Source organism: Erpetoichthys calabaricus, chromosome 3 (assembly GCF_900747795.2).
Source record: "Erpetoichthys calabaricus chromosome 3, fErpCal1.3, whole genome shotgun sequence".
Classification (NCBI taxonomy): Eukaryota; Metazoa; Chordata; class Cladistia; order Polypteriformes; family Polypteridae; genus Erpetoichthys; species Erpetoichthys calabaricus.
Genome location: NC_041396.2, coordinates 154345371 through 154370209, shown reverse-complemented (window position 1 = coordinate 154370209; position 24839 = coordinate 154345371). Strand labels below are relative to the sequence as shown.

General features: G+C 38.9%; 1 protein-coding gene across 4 annotated transcripts in view; it reads right to left on the bottom strand.

Annotated features, from left to right (window-relative positions):
- tiam2a (TIAM Rac1 associated GEF 2a) overlaps positions 1-24839 on the bottom strand; it is a 324201-nt gene that overhangs the window by 73201 nt on the left and 226161 nt on the right. For all 4 annotated transcript variants that reach the window (XM_051925155.1, XM_051925156.1, XM_028797416.2 and 1 more), the window contains 3 exons: positions 15602-15706; positions 11396-11474; positions 9893-9982 (listed from right to left, as the gene is read on the bottom strand). In XM_051925155.1, the coding sequence (XP_051781115.1) occupies positions 9893-9982; positions 11396-11474; positions 15602-15706 (274 nt within the window). The remainder of the gene's footprint in view (positions 1-9892; positions 9983-11395; positions 11475-15601; positions 15707-24839) is intronic.

Here is a 24839-nt window from a genome sequence, read left to right as displayed (position 1 = left end):
AAAAACAAAAAAAGAGAGTGTAAATAAACCATTTATGGTAAAACTGGCATCTCTGAAATAACAAGACTGCTACAGTCACAGAAAACTGGAAAAAAAAACAACGCACAGGAAAGAAATAAGCCAAGTGTGCAATACTGAAATGTAAATAGAGAATGTGGACTGCTCATTTTTTTCTTCTTTAATGTTTCTCTTTATGTAGCTACTAGTGGTAATTAAATCCCACATTCTGCAAGCAATTTCATATTACTCATAGAATGGATAACACAGATATCATGCCTCCAGACAAAGAACATATTATAAAATAAATGCACACCTTAAAATATTGGAAATAGACTGAAGATTCTATGGTGTGAATACCTTAAATTTTCCTAGAACAAATCTTTGATAACAGCATATTATTTTACCATAGTAAAAAAAATCATTCATGTAGTGCTGATAATGCATATACTTCTGCAGATTAAAAAAAAAAAAAGTTCAAGATAGTCAGGCAGAACTCAAACAACAGTGTAGTTGGACATGCTACCACCTGTGCTATTCAACAGGAAACACAGCTGGGCAGTTACTAATTACATAACATCATAATTTTTTCATAATTAGCTTTTCAGTGAAAACTGATCCATTAGTTGCGAACTGCTCTTCCTTAGCTAGCTGCAAATAACTAAGAATTTCTTGTCAGTCAGTCAATCAAGGATACAGCATGTGTCTTTATACACTTTATACAGATTTTAATATTGACTATTAATTAGTTAGGTGCTTTGCACAAAACCATGCATGACTGCAATCTAATACAAGATTTGTAATTCTTAACTTATTAATTTCTACTCAAATGTGTACCACAGTTATATATGGAAAACAATCCTTTATTAAGTTTATCAAGTTGAGAGGAATCCTTGGACACTTTGAGGACAGAACAACCTAAAAATACCAAGGAACACAAATGAACTAGTAGGTGATGAGGGTAAGCCAAAATATCCAGAGATGCTGCAGCTCTAAAGAAACTATATCCAATTACTTAGCAGAATATATACTAGAGCTGGTAGCCTGTCAGAAACCTGACATTTTTTGTTGATTTCTTTTGTTAAATGAATACTCAACTGAAAAAAAAAAAAATTTTGAAAGTGAACGTCAACAGGCTTTGTGCCCTAGGAACCAAGTTACTCAAACTATTCTATAACATTTTAGTAATTATTTACCGCTAAGATGCTGATCTTTCTGATCATAAAATAGGTCATGAAGATAGCAATTGACAAGAAGAATTTGTAATTAATTGCAGAATTATTTTATTTGAGGGTTACTCTAGAGCAGGGGTGGGCAGATTCAGTCCTGGAGGGCTGCAGTGGCTGCAGGTTTTTGCTCCAACCCAGTTGCTTAATAAGAAGCACTTATTGCTCAAGTAACACTTCTGCTTCACTTTAGTTGTCTCGCTCGTTAAGATTTTGCACCCTTATTGCTTATTTTAGTCTTAAACAGCTGTATTCTTGGTTTTTAATTACTCCTAATTAGCAATAACATCCAAATAACAAAAGAGACCAGCATTTCTCCATTTAGCTTGTTACCATTTACACCTGTGTGTATTTATCACGCACTATTTGGTTTAATTAAATACTTGGAAGGAAAGTGAAGAGAAAAAAGTGAAGCACTGAGAATTACTCATCTGTTTTAGACTTCAAATCATTTGGATGATATCCTTAGAAAGGAAAATAAATCTAGGATATGAGAATGACCTGACATGGCAGAGTTAAAGCACTAGCAAGCCATGCAATTAAATAATTGACAAGAGTTGGTTTTTAATTAAGCAACTGGATTGGAACAAAAACCTGCAACCACTGCGGCCCTCCAGGACTGAATCTGCCCACCTCTGCTCTAGAGCAAGGGTCCTCAATCACGGTCCAGTGGCTGCAGGTTTTTGCTCCAATCCAATTGCTTAATAAGAAGCACTTATTACTCAAGTAAAGCTTCTGCTTCACTTTAGTTGTCTTGCTCGGTAAGATTTTGAACCCTTATTGCTTATGTTAGTCTTAAACAGCTATATTCTTGGTTTTTAATTACTCCTAATTAGCAATAACATCCAAATAACAAAAGAGACCAGCATTTCTCCATTTAGCTTGTTACCATTTACACCTGTATGTATTTATTATGCACTACTGGATTTAATTAAATAAGTGTAAGTAATGTGAAGAGAAAAAAAGTGAAGAACTGAGAATAACTCGTCTGTTTTAGCCTTCACATCATTTGGATGATATCCTTAGAAAGGGGACGAAAATCTAGGAAATGAGAATTGCCTGACATAGCAGAGTTAAAGCACTAACAAGCCATGAAATTAAATTATTGGCAAGAATTGTTTTCTAATTAAGCAACCAAATTAGAACAAAAACCTGCAGCCACTGCAGCCCTCCAGGACTGTGATTGAGGACCCCTGCTCTAGAGTGCCTCTTTCTCTTGCACAACTTGGCTCAAAAACAAATCAGCACATTGTCATCTCATAACAGGCTTAAGTTTCAAGTTTGGTATTTTTCTGTCCAGCCGTTTTAACTCTAGACCATCCTCAAGAAACTGTGACACACATACACACACACGCACACAAACAAACCCAAAGACACACATCCAGCATTGAGATATCGATGTTTCCAGTATCAGGGTCCCTAAAACGTCGAGGTCCGTCTAAAACCAGAGATCGGACTTTATGACAAATCAAAAGCTTTCACTCCTCCCCCATAGACAGTTGGCTGTGGTGGGTGGGGGTGTGCGCAAAGCAAAAAAAAACTTTTGTATATGTTATTTACCTTGTTCTGTTTGTAATGAAGGCCTAGGAAAATTGTTCACCTCACATATACATGGTGAAAATGGATCACAAAATTTATGATACAGTGTGGATGCAGCAAATAATATCAAAACTTTATTAAAAACATCTCAAATCACATAATTGAAATATCAGGTATTCAGTCATATCCTCACAAGGTCCCAAATGTGTACTTTTGCCCAAATATTTTAAATAAACCATTTGCAGAAAATTCTCTTGTGTACGACAGTGAGACACACACAGACAAGATTGTGCTTTTCAATTGACCTGCCTTCCCTAGGGAGTTCAGTGATTGTCTAGCAAATACAGTTAAAGTAAAAAGTATGTGATCCCCTAGGAATTATCTATATTTATGTTTCATTTCCATATAAAACATGGTCGTATCTTCATGTCAGTCACAATAATGAACAAACACAGTCTCCTATAACTAAAGATATACAGATTTTCAGAGAATTTTTGACCATATTGAATAAATCTTTCAAACTGTGAAACTAAAGGTTGGAAAAAGTAAGTGAACCCTAAGCTAATGACTTTTTAAAAATCTCATTGCAGTCAGAATTTAGCATACCTGGGGCCTCATGTATAAACGGTGCGTATGCACAAAAATGTTGCGTAAGAACGTTTCCACGTTCAAATCACGATGTATAAAACCTAAACTTGGCGTAAAGCTACGCACATTTCCATGGTAGCTCATACCCTGTCGTACGCAAGTTCTCTGCTTGGTTTTGCAGACTGGCGGCAGCCAGCGTCAAAGCAGTGCTACGGTTCCTGTGTGGTTACCCATTCTTTTTTAGATCCACATCCCTGACGCGGCTTTATAAATACACTGAAATTAACCATCCATTTTCCAACCCACTGAATCCGAACACAGGGTCATGGGGGTCTACCAGAGCCAATCCCAGCCAACACAGGGCACAAGGCAGGAACCAATCCTGGGCAGTGTGCCAACCCACCGCAGGACACACACAAACACACCCACACACCAAGCACACACTAGGGCCAATTTAGAATTGACAATCTACCCAACCTGCATGTCTTTGGACTGTGGGAGGAAACCGGAGCGCCCGGAGGAAACCCACGCAGACACGGGGAGAACATAAAAACTCCATGCAGGGAGGACCCGGGAAGCGAACCCGGGTCTCCTAACTGCAAGGCAGCAGCGCTACCACTGCACCACCGTGCCGCTGAAATTAACCGCATATTGTTTATTAGTTTAATGCATCTGATTGTAATTAACCCGTAACAATATAATGGTTCACAGAATGGTCAAACTATTCCAAATACAATAACTGCTTTAGCATTGTTACTCTCACTGCACCTTCTTCTTCTTTTTCTTCATCTTTCAGCTGCTCCCGTTATGTGTTGCCACATCGGATCATCATTTTCCATATTACTCTCACTGCACCACTAGGAGTATTTATATCACTGTATCTGTGTGTGAATCACAGCTGTACAGCAGCTGATTGGAAAGAGAATTATCGGTATACAGCATCAAGCACACGCTGCCTCAGCCATGCTGCCTATTTGAACTGCACTCACTCAGCAAACACTTCAAAGTACCTTGCGGTTCAGAAACAGTTTCATCCCAAGAACTCTAAACGCACTTAATCAGTCCATCAAGTGCTCCTTGTAGAACTGTTTGCACTTACAAGTACAATTACCTCACTGTAAACTTGCAATACAGTTATAATATTGCACAACCTGAGCCACTTTATAAAGTGCGTATTTACATATGATGACGATATCATTTTTAAGATGAAATGCAGCAAAATATGTTTATTATATTATACAGATAAAACTTTAACTACACAGTGTCGCAGCGCTAGCGAGCCACTGGCGCTCCGTTCACAGATTGTTCCTATCTCACTCTGTATTCTTGCTGTGGCTGGCGCGACACTGGAAGGATAGATGGATAGAATAATTAAACACGTACTACAACGATATTTCAATGTTCCTTAAAAGTTCTGAAGAATCGGCGTTCTAAGCTTACAGATGGCTTAATGTCTATTACAGAGCTGATTGTGTGCCGATAGGGTATTTGGAGAAAGAAAAGTAAGGACAGGAATTGGGGGTTAGTACGTTTGAAAGAGACAGTACTGCTACAATAAAGTTTCATCAAAGGTCGCGCACAGCGCAGAAAGCATATTGCGTGAGACATGAGCAATCACTGCGCCACCATGTTCCCATGTTTAATAATACGCTTTAACTCCTATCATCATGAAAATGATATCACGTATACATCTCAGTATTTTAATTATTCAGAGAGCTGTAATATCACGAATGTAATGGATTCTGTGTCCTGCTGGAGGAAGAGAAAGCCCGGAAGTACATAGTGATTCACACACATAAAGCACATAGAAGATCAAATACAAAACAAAGCATTTAACGTGCTACTTTAATTACGATGGGTTTGAGAAACTAGTAAATGAAACGATTTAGGATGAAGTTTATGATGTTCTACTTTAATGACAAAATAAACTACGTGATTAAAGTGGAAATTAAAAGATTAAATTTGACATTTCGTGCTTTTTTCCCCACTGTTTGCCTTTTTTTTTCTCTGTACCTTAATAAGCTTTCATATGACACTCAAGACGGTGGGCTACGACTAACCTTTTCACGGCAATTTTGATATGTGACAACTTCTTTTTTATTTCGGGCACTGTGAGACTTTGTGAACTTGAGCTTTCGAGTTTCTCCGACACGCTATGTCACTCGATCAACTTCCTTTTGTTGTTTATACCACTGTTTAAACCAACAAATAGTATGTTATTCCTTGCCTCCACTTGGTATTCGCTGAAATTCTTCCATTTTCCCTCTTGCTTTTGCCATTGTCTTTTCACAGAAGGCTGAGCTTAAGGGCTACTTATACTGATTTGCATATTCAAAGAGGCATAATTCTGGGAGGAGTTGGGGCGGGACAGAAGGCGCGTGCACATTACTTTTCATGCTGACCGGGATTTATGGAGCAGAAGAACGTGGAAAATGGCGTTCGCACAGATTTATGCATCTGGATTTTTTTGTGCGTAAGCACGTTTCCGCTTTTGTGCTTACGTCATGTTATAGTGCAAATTCTATTCACGACGTTATGCATGAGGCCCCTGGAGTCCATTTATTGAAATGAGTTCAGAGGTGTGGCCTAGAATAACTTTGATCGATAAACACTATAAAGTTTGAGTTTAAGCTTTTGACAAGAAACATATCCAGATGAGAATAATGCCTCACACAAAAGAGCTGTCTCAAGAGCTACGATTAAGAATCGTTAAACTACATAAGGCTGGAAAGGGTTACAAAGTCATCTCAAAGATTTTAGATATTCATCAGTCTACTGTTAGGCAAGTTGTCTATAAATGGAGACAATTTGGTATTATGGCTACTCTGCCTAGAAGTGGGCACCCTGCCAAGATGACCCCAAGAGCACAACACAAAGTCAGCAATGAGGTAAAGAAGAACCCTAGAGTGACTGCGAAGGACTTGAAGAAGTCATTAGAACTGGCTAACATCTCTATTCATGAGTCAACCTATATGCAAAACATTGAACAAGAAAGGAGTCCATGGCAGGATACCAAGAAGGAAGCCACTGCTATCAAAAAAGAACATTGCTGAATGCCTGAAGTTTGCGAAAGAGCACTTGGACACTCCACAACGGTACTGGGAAAACATTTTGTGGAGTGATGAAACCAAAATTGAACTATTTGGGAGGAACAAGCAGAAATTCATTTGGCATAAAAAGGGCACTGCATATTAACATCAAAACATCATCCCTACAGTAAAGTATGGTGGAGGGAACATCATGATTTGGGCCTGCTTTGCTGCATCAGGGCGTGGACAGCTTGCCATCACTGAGGGGAAAATGAATTCACAAGATTATCAACAAATTCTCCAGGATAATGTGAGGGTGTCGGTCCGTCAACTTAAGCTTAAGCTCAGAAGAGGCTGTGTAATGCAACAGGACAATGACCCCAAACATCGCAGCAAATCCACAGCACAATGGCTTCAGAAGAACAAACTCCGCCTTTTGGAGTGGCCCAGTCAGAGTCCAGATCTCAATCCTATTGAGATGCTGTGGAATGACTTGAAGAGCCCTACACAGAAGACAACCAAAGAATATGAAAGAGTTAAGGCAGTTCTGCAGGGAAGAATGGGCTAAAATCCCCCCGGCACGATGTGCAGGTCTGATCTGCAGTTACTGGAAGCTCCTGGTTGAGGTCATTGCTGCCAAAGGAGGGTCAACCAGTTATTAAATCCCAAGGTTCACTTACTTTTTCCACTACCACTGTGAACATTGAATGCGTTTGTAAAATAAAGACATGAAAGAGTAGAATTTGTTGTGTGTCATTGGCTTAAGCTCATTGTGTATATCAGTACCTGTGTCTTAGATGAAGATCAGATCACTTTTTATGACCAATTCATGCAGTAAACCAGATAATTCTAAAGGGTTCACATACTTTTTACTTTGACTATATATGAAGTCCAGACAGATCCTGGCAGTTTGTGAAACTGAACTGGTGAATTTTTCTTCTGCTTGTTGTTGAACATCTCACATCTGGAATATGTACAAATACAAGGCATACATTCTAAAAGATAATGCTTTCACCTGTTTATCTGTAATTTTTTATCCCAAATTGCACACCTTCCTCAGACTATGTTCTGCAATGTTGATATCACGTGTAGTGTCATGGCAACCAATGAATGAGAAATTGCTGGGAATAATTTTCCAGACATTTCTGTTGTTGTTCAATCTGGGACTTCATTCAACCTCATTGTATATGTCAAGTGTGAGATTAAAAATTTTCCTCAGCCATCACTATAAATAATGCAAGGTGAGCAACACCTTAAAAATTATTATTTTGGGTGGAATATTCCTTTGAAGTTCTGTAGGTTACAAATATTGGTACACTCTAAACCTTGCTGTTTCTCCATCACTAAGATTTTAAGAATCTGATTTGTCATCATAGGCAAATTATGACACTACAGTTCACATGTACAGAGAAGTTTCTTTTTCACACTGCTCCTTGCACAAGACCACTTTGATAAGTTATGGTATCCATTATTTTCTTAATTTCTTCACAAACTTTGTGTGAAGTACAGAAAACATTTGCACCTATGCTCAGTTTTTTTTTTTAAGTTTAAAAACTGTTGTATGATCATGATCATCGAACACCAGAGTGAGGCCCTTTAGTTAATGCACTAGCACCATAAACAAAACCTTTTAATATTAACTGGGAAATACTATGTGCATGCAGTAAATTGAACCCAGATTTGTTGCAAGTTACAGAATCATCAGCCTTCAGTCTGCTACAACTATGTAAAATCTCAAACATCAGAATAAGAAGTGGCTTTAAAGTACCAAGCTTATTGAGTCATGCACAAAAGTGGCTAAAAGAGCCCATTTTGTCTAGAAAAGGTGCAGCTGCTGCCAACCTCTCCAGGCACATAAAAATGAAACAAATTAGTCAATCACCAGGGAAGATTTTTCAGATGCCCTCTGAAAAACGTCCAATATGTCAATGTAATACAATGTAATACATGATTTAATCTAAAGAGAACTTAGAAAATGTCAGAAAAGTGCTATAAGTACCCATCAGTCTATAAAGTGAATTTAAACATGCTGCATTTAATCAGTTTACTGAAGGACAAAAATGTACCCACTTGTAGACTCTTTAAGGACACCTTGATTCTCCCTGGGTATTAACTTTTAAAATGATTACATATTGCAACAAGAAAACTCATCCAGGGTCTCCGGACAGCTCCTTGTGTAGTTGATGTATACACTCAAATGACTTTACGTCCACTGAACAGCAATGGCATTCACAAGAAGCTGACTAGTGAAAATCTGCTCCAAATAATAACATCACCATTCATATTAAGTTTGCAAAAATCATTTGGTTGAAGGCTGTTCTTTGACGAGAAGAGTTAATTAAAATAACTAAAAACTGTCACTCACCTAATTCCACCTATTACCTGTAACAATGCAAAACAACCTACAGATCTAGTGCTGATGAAAGCAGTTTTGTAAGGAAATAATGGGGGGGGGGGGGGGGAATCTTCCAAGCAGATGCAAGGGGCTTATGAGCAACTAGAGGAAATGCTTTATTACTGTCAAAGCTAGGATAGGATGTGCAATTATATATTGAATAGAGTCACTTTTACTCATGAGCCAGTAATCATGGATTTCATTTGCCACAGTATACATCAATTCCTTTGAAAAATGTATAGTGTTGGTGGATATAAATAATTTCTTTAAGAAAATTAAGCCCTATTGTTGATTTAAAGAAGAATTTTATTGGGAGATATGTAAACTATAAAAGATGGAATTCATAATCTGTAAGAAAACACTGCATGTATAATATCAAACCCAAACTTTCTGGTGTGTATATCAATACACGATACATAAGCAATTTTAATGGAAACCTCAGGTAGGTAAGAAATAAATGGTAAACAGAATGTATAACACACAGTATGTCTTTGAAAGGTGTTTACATATTATGTTGCTTGGAAATATACTGAATTACTTTAATATATTAATTGAATAATATTGTGCTTTAATGGCTAAAAATATTAAAAATGTGCCAGCATACAGTATAACAGACTCATTGTTTCAATAATACATTTGCAAAATGTCTGTATACTATGTTGTACTTCTCATTTACATGCTCAAAACACTCTACAAATTTACTGATAAAAAAACCTTCCATTTACTCAGTAATTTAAAAACTGTACATGTGTATGTGCATGTATTATACATATACTGTATATTACATTGGTTTTGTTCTTGAAAACAAAGTGTCTTGCACCATAAGCGGAGAGCATGTTTCAGTACCTTACAATTTCTGAGAATAGAAGGACAGAATAATATTTGATGACATCAGCCTTCTTGAAGAGAGAAAAGCCAGTATTTTCTACACTGCCTTCTCTGGTTGGACTGATAATGCTGTTTGTGTAAACATTTTTGCAATTTCAGCTTATACTCAGGAATGTGTCCTATTGCCCCTGTTTTGGGGAACATATTGGACATCAATTATCAAATGCAACTGATTTCATGCGCAGTACAATATAGTACTCATATAACGAACAGAAAAAAAATGCTCTTACCTTTACTGAATGCAAACCCATCAGGGAGAACTTCAGTGACAAGGATATGGCTTTTATGTAGTTCATCTCCTTTTGCCACAATTGAGAAACCTAAAGCAACAAAAGCAAAAGAAAAAGGTTGTTCAAATCCATTCTGGCAATGCATTCTAAACAAAATCAGAGCAACTAATCCAGTTTGCATGAAACTTGCAAATTAGACTACATGTGCACAGCAAAATGTAGGCAGCTCTCGGAATTGCTACGCTGCTGAAACCCATTTCTGCCTGGGTGTCATGAGTTTAAAAGAAGCCTACCTGGAAGTTCAACATTCAACAAGTACCTGCAGTTTGTATGTGTAAGTGAATAATGATTTTTTATTATGATACTGAAAGCTTGTGTACCCAGTTCTTATGAAGTAGCCAGTGTTTCATGAGGTTCTTTCAATTTTGTGCTGGCATGTTCACTTGTTTCCCTTTGCATGGTTAGCTCCAGAATATCTGCTGGATTGTACTAAGCTTGTGGGTTTGTTCTTTGAGTTCTGTGGTAGGTACAGTATCATATTACAAAGGTAAATGATGGTTCAAGCTTCCAAGGTCATACATACTGCATATTCAGAAATGTTCTAAGCAAACTAAGAACAGGTTAAAGATCCTACATAACTACAGCAGTGTTGAAGCAAAATTGCACTATCCATCCATCCAACTATAAATCAGGGGTAAGGGTTTAAATGAATCAAAAAGTAATTTAAAAATGAAATGTGCTACATATTCAGCACACTCATCTTGTGGATTAGGGAAGAAATTTATTGAAAAACTCCTTTTAAACTAGTTAGTCTCACTTTAATTTTCACAGCTTCACTGTGGTTTACAAAATGATAAAGGGTGAATAAAATACTTTCTTCGTATACAAGAATTTTAGCACAGAAGTTCTTCATTGAGTAGACGATGCCTATATTTTGTATTTTGAAGATGTTTGAGAGATGCAGTAAACTATGTACCAACCTACCATACTCTAGAAGGCTGGCCAAAGCCATATACTACCACCGGTTACTCCTTTCACTTAATGAAACCCTTTTAATTAAGGGTTTAAACCTCAAGTCCTTTCCCATTATATATGTAATTATGGAGGGTTTAAATTGAATGTAATTATTTGCCCTCCATTTTCCACATTAATGCACAGGTATTTTGTTTACTGATTCCAATATACAGTTTAAATTTCTATACACTCAGTGCCATTTACAGGAAATATGGAGGACTGTTTCCAATACTGAAAAGGCCAACTAACGTAAAAATACTAATCAGGTGTTCATTATTGTACAATCTTGTGAATTCATGGCTTCCATATTTTTTCACTATGGCAAACAGAACCATTTTAGCAGCCTATGACCTATAGGTTGAGCGCATCTACAAATATCTTCAATCGGACCAGTCATTTTGGTAATGGAATAACAAACTTGTGATTTTATTTTATACATACTGCATTTACAGATATAATAAAAACATTTTTCACTTGTGAATAACTTACCAAAATCACCATCAGTGTCAGTTTTCTCCAGCAGAATGTGGTAGACACTCACAGGAAGTACTTCAATTTCATCGTATGTCTGCAAAATTTAAAATTCCCTAAATAAGTAAAACAAGCCATATGGTTCTTTGTGAGAAGCATGTACTGTACAGGTTTCTACCAACAGGGATAATGAAGTATATAAGGAGAAGATCAGATTCTAGGTGCAACTCCATTCATGAAAGTGAAACACATTGTACTTATTTTCTCTAAAGTGTAGAGGTATAATATTATTGCATTGAATTATAATGCTTCACAGATGGTGGCAGCAGAAGGACCATTTCAGTTATATGAATTAAAAAAAAACACATGCAACACCTTCATGGTACACAGAATACAAAATTAATTAAGAACGTTTCAATCAGTCTAGTATTTCAAAGCTGCAGTAGCGTCAAACTCCAAGGAAAGTGTGAAGACCCAGTAAGCATTTATGAGCAGAAGGTATACAAATGTGGACAAATTTGATGGTACCCTACCACTCATTGAAAAAGTGCTGTATGCTTTGTCCAATGACTACCTGCATGCCTTTGATATGTCATTGAGTAAAGACAAGCACAGTGCAAAAAGAGATAAAGCACTGGCTATTCTCATGAAAAGTGATTAAATGAAAAGCCAACTGTCCAATGTATAACCTGCAATGTGGATTATTTTGAAGAGAAGGCTGGTAGCACTTCATCACACGGAAAACTGTACTAAATTACTGTAGCACTTTAGGGACTTCCAGATATCTACTCAGCATTGTATTGGAATCATTATGTAAATTGAAAATTACAAGATATGATGGACTGAATGGCCTATTTGAATCAAAGCATATTCATGTGGCCATTTCCTAGACCTTCTATGCTAAGTTTCTATTAGACAAACAGTAGTGTTTTCTAATATATATTTAATAGTGTGTAGGCTTTTTAAGCTATTTTCAGTATTGGAATAAGAAATCAGATGAGAGTTAGTAAACTAGTAAAGTTTAGGTAGAATGCCCAGAGGGGGCTGGGCGGTCTCATGGTCTGGAACCCCTACAGATTTTATTTTTTTTTTCTCTCCAGCTGTCTGGAGTTTTTTTTGTTTTTTCTGTCCCCCCTGGCCATCGGACCTTACTCTTACTCTATGTTAATTGAAGTGGTCTTATTTTAATTCTTACTTTGTCTTTTATTTTTCTTTTCTTCATCATGTAAAGCACTTTGAGCTACATTATTTGTATGAAAATGTGCTATATAAATAAATGTTGTTGTTGTTGTAAAATGTGTCTGAGGTCATTCTCAGCAAGGGGAATTTGGTGTGTATTAGTTAGAGATAAATACAGGAAACGCATCAGTGAACAGCAGTGAAGGAGGCTGCAGTAGAAGGTTACTGAAGGTTCTGAGGTGAAAGTGGGCTTCATTTTAGATCTATTCCGAGTCTGTTGCTATTCATTAACATGATAGGGGTGAAAGCCAGAGTTAAGTGCCAAGGTGATGGTTGTATGAAGGTTCAGCATAGGTTTACAACAGGAGTGTGCATTTCCAACTGATGTATGCAGAAAACCTATAAAGGGGAACACTCGTCAGTGAACAGGCTGCTAAAAAAGTTCTCAAAAATTCAGTTGCATGAGGTAAGTAAATGAGAGTGCTGATAGATCCCGATATACAGTACTGTACAGTACAGTAGTGAGTGTACTTTAAAACTGAGACATCTGCAATCAACTTGTTTTAAAGACAGCATGGATGTTCTTCTGTTAAGGTCAAGGCTGCATGTTGAACACATACCTTCAGATTTGGCAGTGGTAGTGAGGATGGAACTGACCACCACAAAAATTTAAGAAAAACACTAATGCAGGCCATGTGAAAAAATGTACTAACTATGGACTCAAATATGAAAATACTTGAGGAAAGCGCTAAGATGACAATAGCGAGATTGATGTGCAGTGCTACTTTGAGCGTGATGATAACATTTCAAGAGTAAAGAAAAAGGACTGGTGTGGAAGAAATGAGTAACAAGGTTTGTGTGTCAAGCTAAGGTGGTTTAACAATCTGGCACCAAATGCTAAGAGTGACTGGGTCTCACCCTAAGGAATAATGTACCCAGTTCACTTCCACACATGTATAAACACATACATATATACTACATATGTCTGAATGAAAGCAGATATCCCAACTTTCCACAAGACCCACAGTGTGGAATCCTTGAAGATAAAGCCTAAAAACAATAAGGAACAATGGGGATGGGCAACCTTTTGACCTCGGAAGCCCTGCAGATTTTTTGTTTTTTATTTTTTAAAGTCGTCTCTGGCCATCTGACTTTATCACCAGACTCACGTTTAGAATCTTAAAAATCTTTTCTGTATAAAAGGACTATTAATTACATATCTATTGCATGTAAGTGAGTATTGATTTAGTTTTTTTGCATCTTATTCTCATCAAATTTTAATTTTTCCTTTTTTATATCGATCAAGCTACATCTTGGGTATGAAAACATGCTATTGAAATAAATGTTGTTGTTGTTATTATAGAAAGTAAATTTAGGAGTCATTTAACACTAGAAATCCCTGACGCTTACAAAAATATTCGTAATGCCGGGCCACCTTAAATTCCCTCACATCTCCTCTTCAGCATATCTGTTTTGCAAATGTGTCATTCAGTACTGACAGAAGTCCCCCACCAAGGCAACTGAAGTCAAATACAAAATTCTCACAGCTGAAGACTGTTTCTGGGAGTTAGGTGTCTGGAATAGTGTTTTCAAATAATGACGTTTTCATGCATGGGATTTGTGTGTGTGCATGCATGAGTGAGAGTTAGCGAGGCAGAGACCAATTTGATGTCATTCATGTGGTTATTGGCAATATAAAATAAACACTTTCGCTAAGGTATAATGAAACAAGTGTGCTTTTTTTCAGGAATAAACCGAATAAAAAAAAATTCAAGTGAAAACAAGATACCAAGAAGACATGATTCACCAGTGTTTGTGTGTCTGCTTATATCTCTTCAGTGATATCTTTTACAAGTAACAAATTTATACCAGCTGTTACAGAATCAAATCAAATGTATGTTTTTATTCTATAATAGTAATAATAATAATAGCAGCTCACTCTTCCAAATGCTAACTGCAGGGAGGACCCGGGATTGGAACTGCAACTTCTTTATTATGAGACAGCAGTTCTTACCTCTGCAACATCCAAGTGGATATGTGCACTTTGTATTGACTGATATTTGGGCTTCAGTTTTTACACATTGACAGTAACATGTAAATTGAACAATTTCTTTTTCTTAAGTTATATTCTTGAATAAAAGCACACTTGTTTTGTTTAACCTTTTGTGAAAGTGTTTGATTGATATTTGGACTTCACAGACTATGCAGTTTGTGTCAACATTTTGTCATTAATACTATAACATGATAAAAGCTTCTGTTTTGGTTATGTGTTCAATATTTCTTGCCTCACATATTCTGTCATCCTACATTTACACAGATTACTATAGACACGGAACACACATGCATTCCTAATAACAATATACTACTTACCCTATACGATTCCAGACACCTAACTCCCAGATACAGACTTCAGCTGTGAGAATTTTGTATCTGACTTCAGCTGCCTCAGTGGCGGATGGGTGAGCAGGCTGACTGCTCCCAGTGCTGATTGACACATTTGCAAAACAAAGGTGCTGATGAAAAGGTACGAGGGAATTTAAGGTGGCACGGCATTATGAATATTTTTGTAGGCTTCAGGGATTTTAAAGTTAAATTCATGCGGAAGCCCAGATAATAAGTGGTGAGATGGTTGTCATAATTTGTATTCATCAGTATGAAGTACACATAAATTTCCTTGATGAATTTGAATGACTAGTTATTTTTTAATTTTATTGTGGCACACAAATAGCCTGCAAAATGAAGAGAAATAAGCTTGAAGGTAAGAGCAGCTGTATTATGAGAAAACTAAACAACTTATACAACTCAACTTTCTGTCCATATACAGTAAAAGCATCTTTCATACATGTGTGACTGTATACTTTGAGTAAATGCCAAACCTATAGACAGTTTTATCAAGGTTTTACTGAAACTGTTTATGAGGTAAACTGCATAATCAGTGTAAGGGCTATTGTATCCATTTCCAACTGATTTTTCTTGCTGTGATTTTCTGAAATCTCACAATCTATATACAGTAAATGTCACAGCTTACATTTAATTTAAACTCACCAGCTCATGAATATACTCGCTGAAAGCAGGTACACTAAAATCTATGCTTCCATCCATTATTCTTTTAAGTCGTAAGCAGAACATAGCTGGGTCCAACTGTTTCATCTGCAATGAGGAAAAAAAATCAGAATACTAAAAGGGAACAAAACTATGCTTATACATACAGTTCATAAATAATATATATGTTAATTATATACACATGCTCACACACACATCATAGTCACTACTGATTTGCATCATACTACATAACAAAAAACCAAAGAAATAATTACTTCATGTACTTTCCAAGCCTGCCGCAGAGATTCAAAACAGAAACCACACCTAGACAAGGTTGCTAGTCTATAAGGTAACATAGCCATGTTCACTCACAGCAGACTAATTGTTGAAAGTAACCAACCAAACCTGCACATTCTGAATATTTAAGAGGACGCAAGTATACTCAAAATTAAAAAAAAAAAAAAAAGAGGGGAAAAAAAAAACCTAAGAGGAAACGCATATACACAGAAAGTACTGGGGACAGGATTTGAACATAGCATTCTGATATAGTGAAGCAATAACACTAAGAAAATGAGTTTAACTAAATTCCATTTAATGAGTGAAAGAACACAATAACTGAAACACACTTTACATTGGACAATTTAAAACTCTTTAATGAATTTATACAAAAAAGTTCAGGAAAACACAGAAATCATTGTATACTGGTTCAAAACAGTAAATTTCACTAAATCACACAAATGCATTAAGATATGGCGTGATTTTCCTATCTTCCTTCAAGTTAAGATAGGAAGAAAATAAAATACTGTTTTCATCATCAATAAATTATGCATAATAATGAATATCTTTAAAAATCAAGAGAAAATACAGAAGAGCAAGATAACAGTGCTTAATGTATCAGTAAATATGAGAAAAGCAACACTGATTTTTAAAATGTGCAAAATTTCTCAGTGTTTATCCTCTCCTTTCTTGGACAATTTGTGACCTATATGACCAGTTTAGGTTTTTACCTCATATATTTAGAGAGACGCAATATTTTAAAATCCTAACCAAATCTTTTTGAATAACCATTATATACTGCATATTTTAATGTTTGAAATCACAATAACATTATTAATTTACTTACTTATTTCTTTAATATACATCAAAAAGTGCTTTAGCTCTAATTAACCTTGTAAGATGTCAATTGTTTGTAATGGTTCCTAACTACAGTATTTATATTATAAAAAAAAAGATTTTTTATAATATAAAATAGACTGATGTATAGAGAAAAAAAAAAAAAAAAAAAAAAAAACTAGGTTCATGTTTAATTCAGTTTGTTAAGTAAATGCTTAAACTGTTGAAACTCCATGGGAGGTATTTTCTGCAAAAAAGTAAATGAAAATGAAAATTAATGAATATATGAAAATCAGATTTTGTGAGATGGTGTTCCTGTGAAGATCAAAATCATGTGAATTAAACGCAGTCGAAGTGAGAAGTATTCTACCAATCAAAGTGGCTCTACAGCTATGAAGCACAAATAATTGTGAGAGATCGTGTTGCAAAGCCCCACCCATTGACCTTATTTGCATGTTGAGAACTTGAAAATGAAAATGCAAAGTGGAATGTGTTTTATTTTTCATTTTTGCAGCGACATTGCTGTTCAGACTGAAAATGAAATGGCAAATTGGGTTATTACATTTTTTATTTTTTTGCAGTCTTCTTTCTTGCGTGTAGACTTTGAAAATGAAATCGTAATTTAGGGTTATTTCATTTTTGCAGCACCTCTGCACATTCACTTTGAAATTTAAATCACAAACTGGGCTATTTTAGTTTAATTTAATTTTTGCAGCATTCATGCGTGCAAACTTTGAAAATGAAATTGCAAATCTGCAGAAAATACCTCCCACAAAACTCATCAGGAGAGAGAAAACAGGATAAAGATATAAAATAAGTTCTCTTAGTATAATGTGAGAAAGAAATTCTTCATCCGAAAAAAAGACATTTAAAATGTTATTTCTGAAAAGAAAATAAGGTTTAAATTTTAAGCCACTCCCTCTTCAGTGAGCTGAAAGCAGACAAACTTTTTTCTTTGTGAACCTGAAAGCTGAGATCCACCTTGCCAAGCCAAACACTTTGCCAGCGACTGAGCAAGTCTAAGGCGGCCAAGAACTAGCCATTACTTCAAGATGGGAACATCAGCATCTAAGCTGTTGTGTTAGAGTAATTCTTTCACTTAAGAAATTGCAGAGGACAAAGCAGAAAGTTTAACAGCAAGCCGAGAAAAGCACAACACACCAAAGCACACCACATTAAAAGGAGAAAAAGTGCACTCCAATGCAAGAAGAATCCAGAGCAACAACTGCAACCACTCCACATAACATTGTTTTGTGTCCTTTCTTCTACATAGATAGTTACATTTCTCTAATCCTTTGTGTTTACCAATAAATTGTATTATGTAGTTTGTTAAAAAGAGTGTGCTTCAGTCACCTTGATATAAGTCTAATGGCTGGAGACCATCTCCAACAGAGGAAGGTAAAGGAAGATAAAGTAGGAACCTTATCAAATTGCTTAATTATTACTTAATTAATTACTGGGAATGCCAAAAGCAAAACTGATAATTAACCAAGTTAAAATTCTTGCCTCTCTCCTACATTATTTTGCCTTTTTACTACATTTATTTTGTTGCACCTAGTTGTCCAAATTAAATCTTCTCTTTCCTATACCACCCGAGTGTAAAAAAATGTGAATAAGGTATGATTTGAATAATTTATGTGCAAAACATTCTTTTTACAACCTCACAAAAACTATCCATCTATTGATTCATTTTGGAATCCACTTGATTCAGGTTTCTGGAGGGAAACCGGAGAAACAATTCAAGAAGTTGACTATTCAAGTTGCTTTGAGCTCTTCAAATTAAAAAACAACCTCTGATTCTCAAAAACAAGTAACCCCGCGATTCGCTAGCGAATCGGAAATCCTAGAATGGCAATCAGTTTCTGTTCCGTCCGATATGTGGATGGATGACATATCATGGAGGGCGGGTGCGTCTGGGGAAATGTCATTTAATCCAATAAGCATATCTGTACTAAAGCGGTTTCGTTTTGTGGAGACGTGAGTCTGTTGCCTTCGCTGACACCGACTGCTTGAACAGGTTGTGTTGTTTGGGGGCCACCTACTGATTCTGGGAAGCCGCCGCGTCTGACTGTGGGGCGAGCGCCACAGCGCAATATGCGCCTCGGTGGGAAGCCGCTGCGTGAAGACATATCATGGAAGGTATATGCGGTGGTGTGGGCGGTCGCGTCTGGGCGGCTGTACAACCTGCCGTGCACGCTTTACCCCAGGTGCAGTCCACAGGTCGTAGTCTCATCTCTGTGTTTTCTTTGGTTTGAGCCGCGACTCCTTTCGCAAGCGCGTTGTATGCGCGCGCATTGTCACAGTTGGTTTGAGCCATGCCTCCTTTCGCAAGCGCGTTGTAGGCGCGCGCGTTGTCACAGCTTCGGTTAGTAAACCTCTGGGGTTTCCGTACTGTAATACAACCTTCAAATCCTCTCGTTTCTTTTTTTGCTCTGTGGCAGGCGGCAGTGCGCGTGTGCCTCGATGTGCCCAGCGCCCAGCATCCATATCCGGTTTACAACCTTCAGTTAGTAAGATGGATAACCGTAAAAACAATAAAATGCATGTGTCTAAAATAGATTAAATCAATCAATCAATAAATAATGAGCCAGAGTTTGGAGGGGATTGCCCAAATCTGCATCTGTGGCCGAAGCACGCCGACCCATGGAGTGATGGCAAGACGGTGACGGGAGATGAAGAGGAGCTGCTGCTGACTGCAGAAGGGCTGCGGGGCGGAAGCTACCCGGAAGACTCTTCCCCGACCGAGTCCGCTCATAGGGTAGAGAGAGCGTTGCAGGACCGGAAGTCCCTCCCAGAGACAAGCACAGGATTGGACGGAGTGTGTTGTGTACCTGCCGGTGAGTGGTCGAAGGCGGGACTAACGAACGTCAATCCTGGGACGGTCGAAGACCCAACAGAGCATGCACAAGAGCTCCATGGCTCCCAGCCGGACGGGAGAGCCGAACAAACCGTAAGTTCCTCACCGGCTGATGTTTTGGTTTTGCTGGCGGCTGTACGAGAGCTGGAGGAAGCCCTTCAGCCCGTACAGTCGCTGTTTCAGGTCCTGCGCTTGATGCGAGAGGTGCTCGACGGGCTGGAGAAGAAAACTGAGGCTTCTCTGATGACCATAAAGGAGTGGGGGAGTAAGTACAATGTGGGATTCTCCAGCCAGAGCATTGATGCAGTGCAGGTGATTACTACCGGCACCGTAAAGGAAAGGGGAAGCGAAGGGACCCGTGATGTAAGTGACCGGAGTCAAGTAGAACAGTAGAGTTCACCCCAGAGTAACGGGAGGCCCCGGAGAAAGAAGGGGGGGTCTCCTGACAGAAGGAACCGGGGGCCAGAGAGCTTGCAGGTGGTGAGAGAGCTCTCTTTACAGCGATGGAGAGCAGCCCCAAACCTACCTGAGGAGACACAGGCACGGGCGTTCCCGTCTTGTTTTCAGGTCCGGATTGCACCGGAAAGGCAGGGGGTCCGCCGATGTTACAAGTGCCATGGGGCTTGTCATCTGTGGAGACGTTGTCCGTACGCCAGGAGGCGGCATCGGGACGACGTCTCCGCCTCTTTTGTATCCTGTTTTGCAGGACCGGACCGTGGACGATGGTATGCCGGTACCCCGCCGTGGGAAACACCTAGCCCTCGCGGGACGGGCCACTTTGCCATACGGGCTTCAGCTGGTGCTGGGGCAGTGTCCCAGATGGATGGGGACCCTACCCAGCCGGCACGCCTGGATGGTCCCCGTGATGGACAATACCTTCCCTGGGCCACGAGGGGGCAGCTGCCCGGGTCTGCCTATGGGCCACTGGACCGGAGCTGGGACGCTTATCCCTACCGGAGGACGTGGCCACCGCCAGGGGGCGCCCAGTCGGTTGTGAAGTCCTGGATGGCAGCACTTCTGCCACACCAGGAAGTGTTACCGGAGGAATTCCCAGGGACACCCAGAGTGCTTCTGGGGCTCTCCTGATACTTCTGCCACACCAGGAAGTGTCGTCAGGGGGAGCACCTGGAGCTCATCCGGGTCAGTATAAAAGGGACCGCCTCCCTCCAGAAGCTGAGCCAGAGTTGGGAGGAAGGAGATGAAGCTTGTGAGGAGGGGAGTGGAGGTCAAAGGAAAAGAAGAAAAGAAGAAGAGAAAGAGAAAGAAGAAAGTGTTGGAGGAAGGCATTGTGGTGCTGAAAGGAAAATAAAGGAGTGTTTTGGACATTCTGGTGTCTGTCTGTGTCCGGGGGTATGCTTTCCACAACATATATATATATACACACACATACATATCCATCCATCCATTATCCAACCCGCTACATCCTAACTACAGGGTCACGGGGGTCTGCTGGAGCCAATCCCAGCCAACACAGGGCATAAGGCAGGAAACAAACCCAGGGCAGGGTGCCAGCCCACCGCAGGGCGGGTGCGCGCACACACACACACACACACACACACCAAGCACACACTAGGGCCAATTTAGAATCGCCAATGCACCTAACCTGCACGTCTTTGGATTGTGGGAGGAAACCGGAGTACTCGGAGGAAACCCACGCAGACATGGGGAGAACATGCAAACTTCACACAGGGAGGACCCAGGAAGCAAACCCAGGTCTCCTAACTGCAAGGCAGCAGCGCTACCCATTGCGCCACCCATATATATATATATATATATATATATATATATATACAGTAATCCCTCCTCCATCGTGGGGGTTGCGTTCCAGAGCCACCCGCGAAATAAGAAAATCCGTGAAGTAGAAACCATATGTTTATATGGTTATTTTTATATTGTCATGCTTGGGTCACAGATTTGCGCAGAAACACAGGAGGTTGTAGAGAGACAGGAACGTTATTCAAACACTGCAAACAAACATTTGTCTCTTTTTCAAAAGTTTAAACTGTGCTCCATGACAAGACAGAGATGACAGTTCTGTCTCACAATTAAAAGAATGCAAACATATCTTCCTCTTCAAAGGAAACAGAGAGCAAAGCAAACAAATCAATAGGGCTGTTTGGCTTTAAGAAAGCTGTTGAAGGCGGCAGCTCACACCCCCTCCGTCAGGAGCAGGGAGAGAGAGAGAGACAGAGAGAGAGAGAGAGAGAGAGAGAGAGAAACAAAGTCAAAAATCAATACGTGCCCTTTGAGCTTTTAAGTATGCGAAGCACTGTGCAGCATACTTAAAAGCTGCACACAGAAGGTAGCAACGTGAAGATAATCTTTCAGCATTTTTAGACGAGCGTCCGTATTGTCTAAGTGTGCGAACAGCCCCCCTGTTCACACCCCCCTACGTCAGCGCAAGAGAGAGAGAGAGAGAAAGTAAGTTGGGTAGCTTCTCAGCCATCTGCCAATAGCGTCCCTTGTATGAAATCAACTGGGCAAACCAACTGAGGAAGCATGTACCAGAAATTAAAAGACCCATTTTCCTCAGAAATCCGCGAACCAGCAAAAAATCCGCGATATATATTTAAATATGCTTACATATAAAATCCGCGATAGAGTGAAGCCGCGAAAGGCGAAGCACGATATAGCGAGGGATCACTGTATATATATATATATATATATATATATATAGTCACACATACGTCTTTAGGGGACAACCAAAGGGCCTGAATAAATGTAGTTCCACGCCGGACCAAGGGGGTGGCAAAGTGCGCTAATTCTCTCTTTCAATTCCTTGCAGACCATTTTCGGGAAATCCCGCCCTGATCCAGGGCAGCCAACGACATCACTTCCGATTCAGGTCCTGATGACATCACTTCCCCTGCAGGGGTTTAAAAAGCCACCATCTTAAGAGGAGAGTCAATTCTGTTTGGACTCAATCGTGTGAACATGTCTTTGCTATTGAACAGATTTTGCAGCCAGGAAATAATATATGGGTGGCATGCCCCAAACCTTCCAGGTGTCTCTTGGTCGTTCTATATACTGTGTATCTATCTATATCTCTCTCTATATATATATCTATATCTATATACATTATATTTATATATATATATATAAAATTACTGTCCTACTACTGCTGTACGGTATGCTGCGAGCTCTGCACAATGGACAACGGTCCCTTGTGCTAGAGCGTAGTGTTCCTCCCCAGCACATGTCATGCCGCATTTTGAAATCACAGTGATAGTTACGTACTTTCAGTTTTAATAGTGTTTCGTAGCTTTTGTCTTTTGTTATATTAATTTAATATACACTGTTAAGGCCAATAAACATAACATGTGGTGTTGGAACTGTCACAAAAAAATGTAAATTATTAAACATTTACAAAACAATGAAAGCGCTTCAAGTACTGCTTCAATGTACAGAGTAGGAAGAACAACAATGAACGATGTAAAAGATGATCCTGACAAAATTGAAAAACATGTCAAAAATGGAAACCACGGATGGTAATGTTATTCTGTATTAATGTTAATGTTCTTCTGCACTGTAATTTTAAAAAAAATTTATTATATTATGTGCGGGAGCAGAAAGAGATTCTGTTCTGTAAAGTGGTAGACACGCCTCTTAGGAGATGAGTGAGAGGAGAAGTTTGGAGAAAAAGAAAGGTACGGCAGAAGGAAGTTTTGAGTAGGGAGTCAGAAGACAAATTTCAGGAGTGTTTGCGGGATAGAGAAAGACAGAACTTGAGTGGCATTAGATAAACTTATTGGTAGAGAAAGGTTTTTTTATTGTGTGATCTATAACTCATGGAGTATTAAGACAGGGCATCAATTGTTACAGAACGAAGTAAAATGTAGAAAATTCCAGTACCTCTGAGTTGTATTTGCTTATTACACTGGTCTTTACAATATTATATAAATGAATTAATTTTGCTAATGCTCTATTATACTTTGTTAATATAGTTTTGTTTTGTAAATAAACATGACTGTTCGATAAACTAATCTACTGTATATCATTTTTGAAGTGGTTGTTCTGTTATCTGTCTTTCCTCTTATCATTCACAGCTTCAGTCCCACCCCTGGCCAAGGATAGGTGTGCCAAGCTTGTGGCATATCCATATTACTAACCGAGAATGCTAAACCGGATGATGGACGCAGGCACATCCGGCCATGGGCCGTAGCTGCAAAAAGACGTACTGCGCCGGCGTAACAAACAGTCCGCGAGAGTCGGCTGAGGACCCGAGAAAGGCGGATGAGGGTCCGCGAGAGACGCAGGCGCAAAAAGAGTCCGACAGGAGCACAGAAAACAGGAGTGAGCACATACAGAAAGGAGTCACAAAAATGAGGCTCAACAAGCACCAAAATAAGGAAAAAAAAACATTAAAGAGTACTCAAACAAGGGGAAAGCACGAAACACATTGCACACGAAACTAAACACACCACAAAAAAAAGAACAGACGAGCGCACAATAGCAAGGCACGACCATACCCCCGCCACCCTACAGGCACGGGACGGGACACACACCAAGAGGGGGATTCAACAAGCCCATGGAAGACCAAAAAAAAGAACACAAAACCACCCCACAGACCCTACAAGGAACGGAGACGTGAACAACGCGCAAATGAACTGACAGAAAAAAAAAAAAGCAAGACGCGAAAAGCGCAAAGCTCAAATGACCGACATACAAAAACGGACAAGGCTCGATACAAACAATGCACGGCGTAGACTGAAACGGACTTTGCGCAAAGCCGAGGCGAATAAAAAAAAAGAAAAAAATAGCGCGTCACAAATAATGGACATGCAACAAAAAGGCAAGCAACCGCAAAAAGCAAAACATGCCCGTCGCGGTCATCAACGCCACGCACCTGTTAAACGCTTACGACAATTGGCTGAAAACGCCTTCAATAAGGAATCCACTATTGAGGAAAATTCATTGGGATTAATGAATGTCATTTGCAATCATTGTCATTCACTTAACTTCACAGAAGAAACAACTGGCAATACAAATAATGAATTTACACGTTGTTGTCAAAAAGGTCAGATTACACTGCCTCCTTTACATTCATATCCTGAATATCTAAAGAAGCTTCTAACTAACGATGTGCCTGAAAGTAAAAACTTTATGAACTGTATTAGATCCTACAATAGTTCATTTGCTTTTGCATCTACCGGAGTAAATATCAGGCCACCAAAAGGCAATGGCCCATACTGCTTTCGCATATGTGGACAAATATTGCATCGCATTGGAACAGTGCACCCTGAAACAAATCAACAACGCAAATATGCACAA